This window comes from Rhineura floridana, chromosome 6, assembly GCF_030035675.1.
Source record: "Rhineura floridana isolate rRhiFlo1 chromosome 6, rRhiFlo1.hap2, whole genome shotgun sequence".
NCBI classification, from domain to species: Eukaryota; Metazoa; Chordata; class Lepidosauria; order Squamata; family Rhineuridae; genus Rhineura; species Rhineura floridana.
This window is the reverse complement of record NC_084485.1, coordinates 66609232-66623674: the sequence shown is the minus strand read 5'-3', so window position 1 is coordinate 66623674 and position 14443 is coordinate 66609232. Positions and strand designations below refer to the sequence as shown.

Sequence of the window (14443 nt, the reverse complement as noted above, 5' to 3'; positions counted from 1 at the left end):
CGTGGACTAGCATTGGCTCTCCAGGATTCCAGGCAATAGTCTCTTCCAGAGACCAAATTTTGGACCTTTGCATGTAAAGCAATGTGACCTTTGCATGTGCCCTACCACTGAGCTATGAAATGGAAATGGACTGCCTTCAAGTCGATCCTGACTTATGGCGACCCTATGAATAGGGTTTTCATGGTAAACGGTATTCAGTGGGGGTTTACCATTGCCTCCCTCTGAGGCTAGTCCTCCCCAGCTGGCTAGCATCTTATCAGGAGGTCCATTCTGCACAATGTAGGAAACGGAACTTTAGTGTAGTGGCACCTACCCTTTGGAATTCCCTTCCCTTAAATATTAGGCAGGCACCATCTCTGTTATCTTTTCAACACCTACTGAAGACCTTCCTCTTTCAGCAAGCCTTTTAAGTAGAGACCTTTTCCCAGTCTGTGTCTGTGTTGGAATTGCTTTTTAATGTTTTTAAATCTTCTTTTTTTTAAAAAATAGATGTTTTTAAAAAATGTTTTTAAAGATGTTTTGTTTTAATATGTTTTAATGGTTGTTTTGTTTTAATATATTTTAAAGTCTGTTTTTATTATGTGTTAAAGTGTTTTTAGTGCTTTTGTTTGCTGCCTGGGGCTCCTACTGGGAGAAAGGGCAGGCTATAAATCTAATAAATAAATAATAAAGTTGGGGTTGTTTGTGGGCTAGTATTTTCATTAGCACTGCCAAGTTCATTGCTTAATTCGTTTATCAGTCTGATTGATTTTGGATAACAAAGAGGCTAGTGAGTCTAACATGAGAGTCCCCTAAGACTGAAAACATTCAACTGTCATAATAGTGCAATATTGCATGGATGCAGAACTCAGTATAGTACTCAGAACAGTGGCTTGAAAGAGGAAGGAATTAACTTGGCTTATTTTCTGAGCAAATCTAGTGTTCCAAAGTTACTTGGAACAGTTCCTTCCCTGCTCCTTCTACTTTTAAGGACTCATTAGCCAGTAGCAGCAACACTTGGCACAAGGGAAGGATGAGGTCTGTCCCTTCTCTCCTATCTCTCTGGAGCTTGAAAGGCTTGATGGTCCATGAGAGACATATTTTACCAAAGAACTGCTGACATTGCTAGGAGGGGAATGGACAGAGCTCCCTCCTTCCCACTTACCTGGATGCCTCTACCACTTCCAGCTTGTAAATCTTGAGGGGAGAGTGTGAATTGGGAAATGCTGGTGGGAGGAAGGAATTCTTCTCTGGATCAGCTCTTCTTTGATGCATTATGAGCCCGCAAAACTCAAATCCGAACCTGAATACAGTGAGCTTCACTGACATCTCTTGTCTCAAATTTTTCACCTGCTGCATGTTTTTCTTCCTCTCCCACAACACAGATATGAGCGCCTAGAAGAGCAGCTGAATGACCTGACAGAGCTTCACCAGAATGAGATGACCAATCTCAAGCAGGAGCTGGCTAGCATGGAGGAGAAGGTGGCTTACCAGTCCTATGAGAGAGCCAGGGACATCCAGGTAGGGAAACACATGGGATGTTAGTACAGCTGATCTGACAACTGTTCCTCCCTGTTCAATATTCATTCTTTCCATATATTCACTCTCCTTCCCAAATGTCAAGAACTTATGTACAAATACTAGGTGGGCTCCTATACAGGCAGTGCTCAGAACCAGACCTTCAACATTACTAAGAGCTGCTGCCAGTTAATGCATAGACCAGAGGTTCACAGACTTTTTCCCCCCATGGACCACTAGAAAATTGCTAAGAGTCTTGGCAGACAATGATTTTTCTGCCTGTTGTAGCAATTGTAATGTGCTACACTAGATGCTGTATATTTTTTCATTGTATTCTTATTGCTGACTGGGGGCTCCGCCCCTGCTCGCTTCACTCATCAAACCCACCTACCGTCGCCAACCCCCCTTCCTTGGGTCACCAAAGCTCCCCTCTGCCCCCACGGTTTGCTGTAGTTCTCCCTCATTCCCCTCAGGTGTAGCCAGAGCTCCCCTCCCCTTTCTCCCCATCACCATCCCAGGGGTCACCAAAACTCCCTTCTCCCCACCACCACCACCAGGGGTGCCAGACCTCTCCTCCCCTGGGTGGCCTCCCACCTACCTGGTGAGGCCAAGTTCTGGGTCTTGCTGTGCAGGCCCACCGCTGCCCTAGACATTGTGGTTTATTTATTTATTTATTTAATTTAATTTATATACCGCCCTAAGCCCGAAGGCTCTCTGGGCGGTGTACAAAAAGATAAAAAACAAGCAATGTATAAATACAATAAATCAAGAAAACAAAGCAAACAAACAATAAAAGAACCAAACATCCAAAATACAAATAATGATGAAAATGCTATTTAAAACACACTTTAAAATGCCTGGGAGTATAAAAAGGTTTTCACCTGGCGCCAAAAAGATACTAGTGTCGGCGCCAGGCGCACCTCATCGGGGAAGCTGTTCCACAGTTCGGGGGCCACCACGGTTTGTCCTTGCCTGCCCAACCTGTTAGCTTCACGCTACCTGTGAACGCTTACAAAAATATCATATAGGTAGATTTCATTTCTTGTATTGTATTACATTTGCATTCCATAGAATTCAAATTGTAATACAACAAAATGAAATATAAGAAATAAAAGAAGCAAGAAAAATACAATTAAAAATCAGTATGGATATGTAGACATGCTGCAGACCACTGGTGGTCCACAGACCACAGTTTGGGAACCCTTGGTACATACAATACTGAGCTTAGGTGTACTAATGGTCTGATGCACTGTAAGACTTCTTCCTGTGTTCCTGTCGGCCACATTACATATCTTTTGTGCTCTTTCTGAGACAGGAAAAATGTTACTGTGCAAATTAGATAACATGGGGTGGTATCCAAGGTCCAGAGACTTACCCAGTTTATACAGAAATGACTACAAGCCCATGGAAGTCATTTTAAGCCCACTGTACTATTATTTGAGGCCCCCAAAGAAGGAAGGACATGGTGTTTAATGACACAGAGATGAACTCCCAATTTGTTATTGTGCTGATTTTGGGATTTTCTCCCCTCTCTTGTTCTTCATAGCTTCAGGGTGTCTCTCAGCACTTTCAGTCTCTATGCAGTATGATAGTAGTTAACAATTGGAAACCCTTAAGCTAAATGTGGCCTCCAGAGGGATGCCATTTAGCTGCCAACTTAACAGTACAGAAGCTTGAAGCCATTGAGGTAGTGGCAATTAAGGTAATGGGCCTTGCCTGCAGACTGCTTTGGGAAATGGCTGGGGATTTGGTCCATTCTGTCAATGGTCATTTAGCAAAACTAATTGCTGCCTAGAGTCCACCTTCTATCTGTCCAGAAGATGTTCTGCTGTGTGTCATTTCTGACAGTGCAGTACACAGACCTTTTTAATCTCAAGTGCCTTTACAGAGGTGCCATAACCTTGGATTCTTCTAATTTCGCCAGCTGCGGGAACAGAAGCAAAAATGTTGCTCTCACCCTCATCCAGAGTTGTTTAGCAGCTCAGAAAGAACTGGGAATAAAACTCAGATCTGCTAAGCATTAGTTCAGTGCTTCATCCGTTCTTCCACAACAGAGTCTGACCAATATTCATTTTATTTCCTGGGTGTCCTCTTTCAGGTCTAAATAATAATTTTAAAATCCCATGTATAAAATGCTCCTGTTGACTCTAATAGATGAACATACCCCCATGGAGTATTTTCCTGCCCCCATATGGCAACAGAGGAAACATTAAGGTGAGGTGGATTGAATTTGGCACGGGGGGAAGAGGAGGTGAGAGAAAATGGTTATGTGAATGACTCATATCTGATGGCTCAACTGTACCAGGATCTCCATAAATGTTTTGCAGGATTTACTAGGACTTCAATGGAACTCTGTGCAGCTCTCTAAAGTAAGGGGTTTTAGACTGCTGCCAGATAACCCTATCCCATAGATGTGTGTCAGGGCTCCAAATGAACTAAGAATGGCTTTCAGCTAATACAGCTAGAATGATTTTCTGTGTGAGATGAATAATTATTCCCATCTTGTTAGGCTACCTTTCCATTCCAAACCCATTACAATTACTTTATACAGTCTGTATTGTACATAGGCTATTGCACCATGAAGATATTTTAGAATGGTACGTAATATATTCAGGGCAGCCCCAACTATGACCCCTCCTCACTGCTGCCCAACCATGTATTCTCTCCACACATCTGCACTGCGTGTGGTAACAGAGTGTCTGTTAACAGATATCTGTAATAGGTGTACATAATACTGTGCCTGACAGTGCCATCAGTGCAGACTTCATGCAGTGATGTAAAAATCATGTATTGACCTGGCACACAACTAGGGCTGAACCTGGACGGATTGGGTTCCATTCAGTCGATGCTGATTTCACATGGGACTGATCTCTTCTTCTGTCCTGTTTCAAACAGCATGTGTGGATTTTTTAAATTAAAAATCCATGCAAAATTGTTTTTAAAAGCAACAAAAGGTCCTTGTAAGTTTGAAAAATGGTCTGAGGGCTACCTTTTATTTATTTTTAATGTATTTTTAGTGGGTTTTTCTAGCAGCTCAGAGCCACTAGAAAGTGCAAAATTGCCCCTGTGATGGACTGTATGTGATGTTCTCCCCCTCCTCAGTATAGTGCCCCTGTGAGGAATGGCATACTATCAAATACCATCTATTACAGGGGTGTGTTAGGTCCAAACCCAACACGCAAGTCGCCCTGTCAACCCCAACTCGCTTATTACACCCGGGAAGAGTGCGGAGTTGAGTGCAAATGAACCCACTATCATAGATCAAGTAACATGAGACAAAAACCTTTGCAAAGGGGACCCAATACTTACAAGCTGAAGCAGGCCAGCATGGGAACCTCGTTTATTGGTGTTCAAGGGTTTATATAGGCTTACCCCGAAGTTTACAATATCGGGTTCACGTCATAAAATACAAAAGAAGCAATTGCTAACTGTCATAGCTTTGGGGCATATGTAAGGAGGTAAAGGGGTACAGGGGGAAGGACAAAGTGGAAACATCAAGACTATCTCTTAGACTCTATGTCTGCATATTTCGCATGTCCTGGAGATAAGCACTATGCAGGAGCAGACAAAGGCAACTATTGAGGGGAGGCCCAGCTGCAACCGGGCGCCCCCTAAACTGGAGACAGACATGATATTACTTTGCTTACATATCAAAGGAGTTTTACAAGTCAAGGTTTGTGGGACATTGGAACAGCGTTTGACATTCCTATGCAAGGCACATTAGTAACAATAAGCAAGGTTATAAGCATAAATGTGATGCAGAAATGCATAGTAGGGAAGTTTCCAGCTTAAACCGGCTTTTATTATGCGAGCCACTGGAATGTAGGTAAGGGTCAGGTCACCAGGAAATAAACCGACATTTTATATCAAGAGTCAAATAAAGGCCACTTTGGTTCTATTTCCCATGATGCTCAAGCTGGTTTGGGTAGGACAAGTGAACTATAGTTTTACAAGCACTGGGGTTTCAATTTAACCCTAACAGTCCCCCCTTTCAGCCCTGAGAGACTAACTGGTCTCTCGGGTAGCTGTATTACTTTGTTTGGGTTGCCAAATCGGTCTCAAAGCCATTTCCATGTAAGTCGGTTGCGGCTTTCGGGAAAATGAAGAAATCAGCCTATGCAGGCAGGCGGAAGCAAGCTGGATTAAATTTGGGATGCATTGTATACAGCAACAAACAGCTATTAATAATACTATAACTATTACAACATAAAACACAATCTTGCGTCAGTCTGCTCAACTCCCTTTTCAGTACATCGACCAAGGAACTGTCAAGTATGACTGGACCTTTTGATACTACTAGAATGGCCCGTTTGCTTGGTTTTGGTCCCTAAAACTAAACTCAGAGACCTATAGACATTAACTGAATAACATTAGAAATACATTGCAAGTAACAACATCCAGTAATAATAATTTTAAAAAACTATTACTATAATCACATAAAACAATATCTTCTGCCAGCTAGACCAAAATTCACAGATCCACCAAGGGCCAGCAGGCATTTGGCGACCCGTTAAGCCCAATAGGAAAAGAACAAGTCAGTGACCAAAGGAAAATCAAATGCAACAAATGCTACCATCTCAGCAGTAATATTACCTTACCCACTGTTTTATGTCCCATTCTTCAAAGTCCAATTGCCATTTTCAAGTGGGTATATCACATGTATTGGTCACACAGACCTCACTTCTTACTAAACCGCTTATCACCAAGCCCTCCTCTACCTCGTTTAAGCTGTAGCAGGAAGCAAAGGAGACTGTACTCCTTAAGTAACAAAGGGGACTCCCACTTATCCATGTGGTGAAGTGTGTGTTCCTTGTTTTGGTTGTCCCTGTCTCCTGTAAAGTCCAGGCCAGTGGGGGGGGGGTCTCAATATAAGAAGACCCCCTATGTCTGTATATATTTTCCGATATGTGTGCTTCTAGTCAAGAAAAAAGGAAAACTAATGCTATTTCTAACGAGCAATGGGATTCCCTGTGGATGGGGGTGTATCCGCCAAGGATTAAGATAACATTTATGCGACAGCGTTTAACTCTGCCCTTGTTTTTCTATGCACAAAACCTCTGGAACGCATTACCAGCCGTGGGGGTATGTGTGAGTTGGGGTGGAAGTTATAGCTCTTGGCTTTTGCACCTCCTAGATTCCACTTGAACCAAAACGGGGTTAGCCAAGCCGTACCACTCCCTCCTTTTATGTGAAAGGCAGATGTACACAGATGACCTTTCACATATTAGCAAGCACCGTTGTGCCCCCTGGCTCCAATACTGACTTCCAGGGTGTGACTGTGCCATATGAGATGGATACACATTACAAGGGCTAATTAGACAAAGATCAGAATTCAAAATCACCACAATGGGGTGCATTATAAGGGTTAAACCTTCTTTGGCATCCTTATCCCAGCCAAACAGGGAATCCAAAATCATCCATGTGCCTATATGTGCCTATATCTGTGAGTGCTTATCTATAATGTAAGTGACTGTATGGCAATCATGCGCTATCTAGAGTGTACTTGCTCCCCCATTTGTTTAAATGCTTCTAATTGTTTCTGTACATAGGATGAGAAGGTAGTGTCTGAAGATCAGCTAGGTCGGTGTGTTGAAACAAATCTGGATTAACTAATATTCTCTGGATGATCCATACAGGGACTTTAAATGGAAAATCACATCCTACCATTTCCTTAATACCACAAAGGCATCTATTGAAATGTTAGCATAGGTTGTGTATAGTACTTATCAATAACATCATAATCACAAAATGTTCTAAGGCACATGCACCCATGTCCAGAATATGCAATAGTTGAACTTAATTCATTTCTTAGCATGAAAAAGCCATAAGATACATTAATCATTTTGAGAGAAAAGCAATCTTGATGGAATTCCAAACTATCATCTTCCTAGATTCTTATGGTGTTGACATCCATTCACATTAATTGTTACCTATTCCTAGCCATTGTAATGACAGAGTGAGAAAATAAACAAATGGGTCAAAACTTCACATTGATGAACCTCACATCTGAAGTAGCCAAATTCAGTAAACCCCTATTACAGAATCACTCAGAAGGATTTGAAAAGTAAAAACATCTAAAGAACAAAACAGCCATAACATATAAATTATGAAGGGAAAACAATAACAACAACACATTCTTAAAGGACAATGCATAAACAGTTACATTCAATATTACAATGGAAATATTACAAAGAAAACAAGTAAATAAAACAAATAAACACACTGTGGGATGGCTTGCACAAAGTTCATCCTGTTCCTGTTCCTGTTCAGTTACAGCTTCCACTGAACATGTGTGTCTTTTGCTGATGCTAGGCAGAGAAACTGGAATAATGAAAGAATCTTCATTCCCCCCCCTCCCCCCGAGGGACTGTATGAAAAGATTGCAAACTTGCACAAGGTGCCCGTTTCAGGTTGCTGGCCAAAATAGGCCCGAAAATAGTTCTGTGGTTAGGTAGAATGAAGCAGGCCTCTATGCTGTTATTGCAGCAATACAGGAAAATAGCATGCCAGTTGCATATCGTGTTCTGGTCCTGGAGCAATTCAAAGATCGAGTCCAAAATGTCTCAAAATAAAAATCTTCTGTGATACACACGCAAAAGGAAAATGTTCCTTGGGGAGAAAACACTTCAGTGCAGTAAAGAAAATATAAAAATAAAACATCCATGGCCACAGATGAGACTTCTGATCAAAGTGGACAAAACCAAAATATTGTTTTTGCAACAGACAGACAAAACACACAACAGTACAACATATTCTAAACTTCTGAGTTTCCCCATCCTCTGGCTATGTAGAGCCTTGCTCATGAAAAGTAGCCACGGAAAGCAGAGAAAAAAGGATTTATACCTCTTGCTATGAATGCAAAACAAAGAGATGTTAGTGGCACAAATAGATTGTTCTGTTCCAAATCAGCAGAGAGTTCCAATGGTGCTCATCCTGTATGTAGAGCAGTTGCTCTAAGTGCCTGTCAAGGAATAAATGCACTAACATGCGTTAGAATTGTGAACATCATTTTAAAAGAAAAAAGTTCATTAGTAATAGTGTGATTTATATGCACAAGGTATGACAATGAGGAAAGCATTTTCCTGTTGAAAGTCCTGGTCCATCTTCAGTCAAAGAGCAACTGGGGATGAGTTTCTGTTTTGGAAGCAAAGTAATATTGATTCCCAATGTGAATTCTAATATGAGGTAGACAATTACTGTGGCTGGAAGCTCTGCATTTTGGTCCCCTTTTGCTAATGAATTTACCTAGTCACAAGAGGGCATCACATTAGGTTTAAACAGCAAGGTGGCCTCAGTTTTGCCTATCTAGGAAATGGGCAAATCATACATTTCACAGACAAATTTAAAACAATTACCTGGGATCGAGTACCTCAAGAAGAGGTTTTATTTTCCTTATGGAAGAAAGAACCTTCAAGAAGTTTTGTTGTTGACTTCCAAATATATATATATATATTTTTACCCAAGTTCAAAAGTTTAAACAGGTATAGGTTCTAATCCACAATCTAGCAACAATGATGAAGAAGAGAGGAAAAAAACCCCACATACAACATTTTGTTATTTCCTGTCATTTTTCCCTTTTCCTGTCATTTTTCCCTTTTCTTATTACCATCAATAAATATTTCTCAAACTATCCTTCCTCTACCATCAAAATAACTTATTTCCTAGAATCCTTCATTTTACTTACAACCTTTCTAATTCATGGGTATCTCTTCCCTGTCAAAGTGTATGGGGGGAGGAAAACATTTCTGCCCACAAGGCACTACATACAAATTTAGTTGGCACTTACAATTGCCTCCCTTTATATAAAGGTAAATGGGTAGAGTAGTTTCAAAAGTAATTTTGTTATTTTTGCCCCTTTGGCCACTGACAGAAAAACTAACTGTGCCAGGCTTTTATCTACAAGCAACAGCCAAAGGTTCAGGTCTAATCTAAACAAAAGGAACTCTAGTATCTTCTCCTGATTTCAAGATGTATGCTTAATACGTTTGTGCTAGATCTAGAGAACAGGGGGGGGGGGAAACCATTCTCTTTCCCTTTTCTGTAATTCTGGCTCAACATGCAGTAACAAAACAAACAAACAAACAAAAAAACAGAACCACGTCAAAAGAAACGTAACATTTACAAGATAAGAAATAACTGACAAATAATGAAAAGCAAAACTTATTCTAGACAAATATCCCCCCCCCCCTGTGAACATCTGCTATTGGGATTAATGTCAAACGGCAAGGGCTGAAAAAAGAAATTATATTTAATAAGTTACAATCACATAACAGACAGCACAATAATTAGGAAAACACAGCCAATCCGTCTTTATATAAAACATAGTAAACCATAGGGATCACGTGAGACTTAAAGCATAAGACTGCTGCAGAGAAAACAATCATCCCACTGTTTCAACAGACTGAGAAAACAATTTGACTGAGATAAGGAGGATATAAAACATTACATCAGGAAGGAAGATGCACACAAGTAATTTGTGGCAAGCAAGACAGACAAACACAAAAAAACCTTAATAATCTAAATTCATATCAAATAAGGAGGAAGGGAAGAAGGAGTTAACCCAGTACAGCAACAAAAGAAAAAGAAATCCTGACATTCTAAAAGGAATCGCTTAGTTCAAATCCTATACTTTCTTTTTAAAAAATGCTAAGAACTACTAAGAGAACAGGTGGGCAGCGCAGCTGATCCAAGCAGTTAAAAGAGGAAAAGGTAAAATCAGCATGATTTATGAACGACAGTAATGGAAGGAAAGTTCCCTTGAAAACAAACCCACAGAAAAACTTTCATACATAAACTCAAAAAAAAGCTATACGCATACAACCTCTCACTTGGGTACCCAACTCATACACATTTCTTTTATGCAAATCCTTCCTATTACCATTCTTACGTTCTTACTTCCCGGGAAAACACAAGCCTTACACACCTAGGAGTCTGACCCGTCCCTGGGCGTCCAGGTACGGCTGGTCTCGCACAATCAATGGCGTTTCCTTAGTCAATAACCGTTTCTCTTTTTCTCCTTTTCGCAAGCGCGTGACCGTTCCCCCCTGAGGGCCCCTCTCCTGGATCCTTCTCTTCCGTCTCAGCACTTGAATCGGAAGAGACTTGTTTCCGCGCCGGCCGAGGAGCCCCGCCTTCGGGGCTGGAAGGCGGCGCTGGCGCGGAAAGCATAATAGAACGACTTAAAATCATTCTTCTATCTGAGTCATCCTCAGAAAAATAACTTGGAGGGGGGGCCTCACCGGTCAAAGATCTGTCTTTCAGCATTGTAAAAACCCTTTAATCTCTGCACTCCCATCTGCCATAGGAGCCAGAAATGCAATTAATCTGAATGTTTTACCTCAATCCGCTCCCCTACTCCTCTTAAAGGAACGGGTTTAAAGGAGCCACTCTTTGGCTACCGTTCACCCGGTGCCAATACTGCAGTTACCCACGGTCTCGCTACCGCACAGAGCTCAATCATCTTTCTCTTTTCAGGCCTCTCTTACGCACAGGGCAAGTCCTCCTCTTGCCACAGCCATACACATTATTCCCAAAGGGCTGTCCTTTACCGGCACACTCCCTTTATTTCCCATGACGTCTGATAGCGGGTTTTCCTCAACTGTGCTTTATTCCCCAAAGTGTCAAAGCTGCCCGCTTTTTATTGATAACCGAGAGAAAATTCTCTCGTGGCGCCTGTTATCAAATTAAGGGGTGCAATGGCAAAAAGGGATCCTGGACGAGCCCCCCAATTGTTAGGTCCAAACCCAACACGCAAGTCGCTCCTGTCAACCCCAACTCGCTTATTACACCCGGGAAGAGTGCGGAGTTGAGTGCAAATGAACCCACTATCAGAGATCAAGTAACATGAGACAAAAACCTTTGCAAAGGGGACCCAATACTTACAAGCTGAAGCAGGCCAGCATGGGAACCTCGTTTATTGGTGTTCAAGGGTTTATATAGGCTTACCCCGAAGTTTACAATATCGGGTTCACGTCATAAAATACAAAAGAAGCAATTGCTAAACTGTCATAGCTTTGGGGCATATGTAAGGAGGTAAAGGGGTACAGGGGGAAGGACAAAGTGGAAACATCAAGACTATCTCTTAGACTCTATGTCTGCATATTTCGCATGTCCTGGAGATAAGCACTATGCAGGAGCAGACAAAGGCAACTATTGAGGGGAGGCCCAGCTGCAACCGGGCGCCCCCTAAACTGGAGACAGACATGATATTACTTTGCTTACATATCAAAGGAGTTTTACAAGTCAAGGTTTGTGGGACATTGGAACAGCGTTTGACATTCCTATGCAAGGCACATTAGTAACAATAAGCAAGGTTATAAGCATAAATGTGATGCAGAAATGCATAGTAGGGAAGTTTCCAGCTTAAACCGGCTTTTATTATGCGAGCCACTGGAATGTAGGTAAGGGTCAGGTCACCAGGAAATAAACCGACATTTTATATCAAGAGTCAAATAAAGGCCACTTTGGTTCTATTTCCCATGATGCTCAAGCTGGTTTGGGTAGGACAAAGTGAACTATAGTTTTACAAGCACTGGGGTTTCAATTTAACCCTAACAGGTGTTTCCAGCCCTATTTCAACCTGCATGGTAGCTGGTATGTTTTCTACCTATTGCAAGGTGCTAGAAAAACTTATTTATAAAGAATGTTAAAAAATTAAAACGTTGGCCCTTGGGCTACCTAATATGATTTGGCAGGAATGTGGATTCTGGAGTGGACCAAATTCCAGCCTGCAAATCAGTTTGGATCTGGTGAGTTTACTCCAAAATGTGGACCCCACCCCCCAATTCCTTCAACATCCCTACTTATAATGCCAGTCCAGTGCCACAGCCTATATCATTGTATCAGCACAGCTGCTGTGATGCCTAATTCTAGTAACCTGAAAAACAAACATAACCGTTACATTATTGTGAAAGAAGATTTTGTTTATCTTCTTATAAAAAAATATAAGGAATGGCTATGCTGAATCAGGCCAAGGACCCATCTAATCCAGAATTTTGTCTCCAGAAGTGGCCAGCAGTTTGTTCCCTGGGAAACTCATCAATGGGGCAAGATAGATATAGTCATCATTGTGCTTAACCCCAACATCTGGTAACCAGAAGAATTTCCCTCCTAATCATGGAGATTGCATTTGCATTTAGCTGTCGTGATTAGCAACCATTGATTCTTGTCTTCTGTGAATCAAATTAATCATCTGTGGTTGACATCTAATAATGATGATAAAAATCATCACAATTCTAATAGAACTTTTGTAAAAAGAAAACGCAGTTAGCTTGGGCAACTGGCATGGATTCTTCGCATGACATCACCCCTCTCAAAATAGGGAAATAATTGGAAATTTAATTCCACTAGTCTCTGTCTGAGTGATACCACTAGATGTATTAGAGTGACACAACACAACACTCTTGTTCCCTTGCCACCACAATACACATACATGATTACCGAGCATGCTACCTAACACTCTCCCACCCAGTGAGTTACCACCACCTTCTAATAATATATAAGTATATATTATATGCATTTCCTGCTCTTAACATGAGGTTTGCATCCAGATTATTGACCAGCAACTTCAGTAATGCTGTAATTTCTGGCATTCCCAAGGTATTTATCTCCTCCCCCGAGCCTTTGTAGAAGAAATCTGGGGAGGGCTGTGGTGATGCAGCTCAACTGCAAGTCATGCATTAACCAGTTCTTAGTAATGGAAGGCCCTGATGACACTGGGAAGTGGGGGACTTCCCTGGCCCTTGTGGGACACAACATATAATAGAAGGTATCCCCGTGTTCAAACTGCTTGGCTTGTGCCCCCCTCCCTCACTTTGAGCCAGAACAGTGTAAAGATTGCTGCCTTCCAAGAAAGGAGATGTGCCTCAGCTATCTTAGGAATCTTGGAAGCTCCCTTCATTGAGCCTAGCTATTGTTTACCCGGACTCATAGCCATTCTCTAGGATCTCAGAAAGAGGGCCTTTCACATCACCAGCTACATGATCTTGTTAACTAGATAAGTATGAGACTGAAGGTGGTACTCTCAGCCTGCAAAGGACATGCTCAGATACTGAGCTGTAGTCCACCATCCCTCTGCAGAGCTAACATTTGTCCTTTTCCTCCTACAGGAGGCTGTGGAATCCTGCCTGACTCGCGTCACCAAGCTGGAGCTTCAGCAGCAGCAGCAACAGGTGGTGCAGCTGGAAGGGGTGGAGAAATGCCAATGCCCGGGCCCTGCTGGGCAAATTCATCAATGTCATCTTGGCCTTTGATGGCCGTGCTGCTGGTCTTTGTCTCCACCATTGCTAATTTCATCACGCCCTTGATGAAGACCCCGCATGCGTCTCTTGAGCACCACCCTGCTAGTGCTTTTTCTCTTCCTCCTCTGGAAGCACTGGGACTTCATCACCTATCTTCTGGAACATGTGCTGCTCCCTAGCTGATTCTCCTGGCAGCCAGATGCCGGGGCTGCAGCATGTTTGGTTTTTTTTCTCTTGAGGAGAGGGATAATGAGGAGAACCTTCCAATTCAGTTTCCTTTGTCTATATGGAGTATGTAATTCTCACATCATTCTTCCCTTGCACAGCCATCTTTATTTACATCCAACATCGTTTCTCAGCTGTAAGGAGTGTAGTTGCATCTGGGCTTGTGAAGAGGATGAGTAAGTCACTCCTCTGGGATGCCTTTGCAAGGCATTGTGGGAAGACAAACAAAGTCTTTAAAAAGCTTAGCCTTTTCTTTTAAAGCAAACAAAAGGAAATGATGGTGATTGCAAAGCTTTGTATGCAGAGCAGAATACCAGTCGCTAGAAAGCAGTTTTTGGGGTGTTTTCGGCCTGAGAAGGAGGGCGAACAGTTTATTCCTAGGCACAGTGCTAACCTACTGTATGAAGACAACGGTTTTAACACAGAAGGTGAACTTTTTTCTTAACACTTCTGCCCTTTAGGAGGAATGTGCACAGAATTTA

General features: G+C 42.0%; 1 protein-coding gene across 1 annotated transcript in view; it reads left to right on the top strand.

Moving 5' to 3' along the window:
* The window catches only part of TMCC2 (transmembrane and coiled-coil domain family 2), a 151330-nt gene extending 137349 nt beyond the window's left edge, over positions 1-13981 (top strand). Inside the window, 5 exon segments of the mRNA XM_061632170.1 lie at positions 1365-1500; positions 13605-13691; positions 13693-13743; positions 13745-13810; positions 13812-13981. Of these exon segments, the coding sequence (XP_061488154.1) occupies positions 1365-1500; positions 13605-13691; positions 13693-13743; positions 13745-13810; positions 13812-13919 (448 nt within the window). The 3' untranslated portion in view covers positions 13920-13981.
* The last annotated feature ends 462 nt before the right edge of the window (positions 13982-14443 follow it).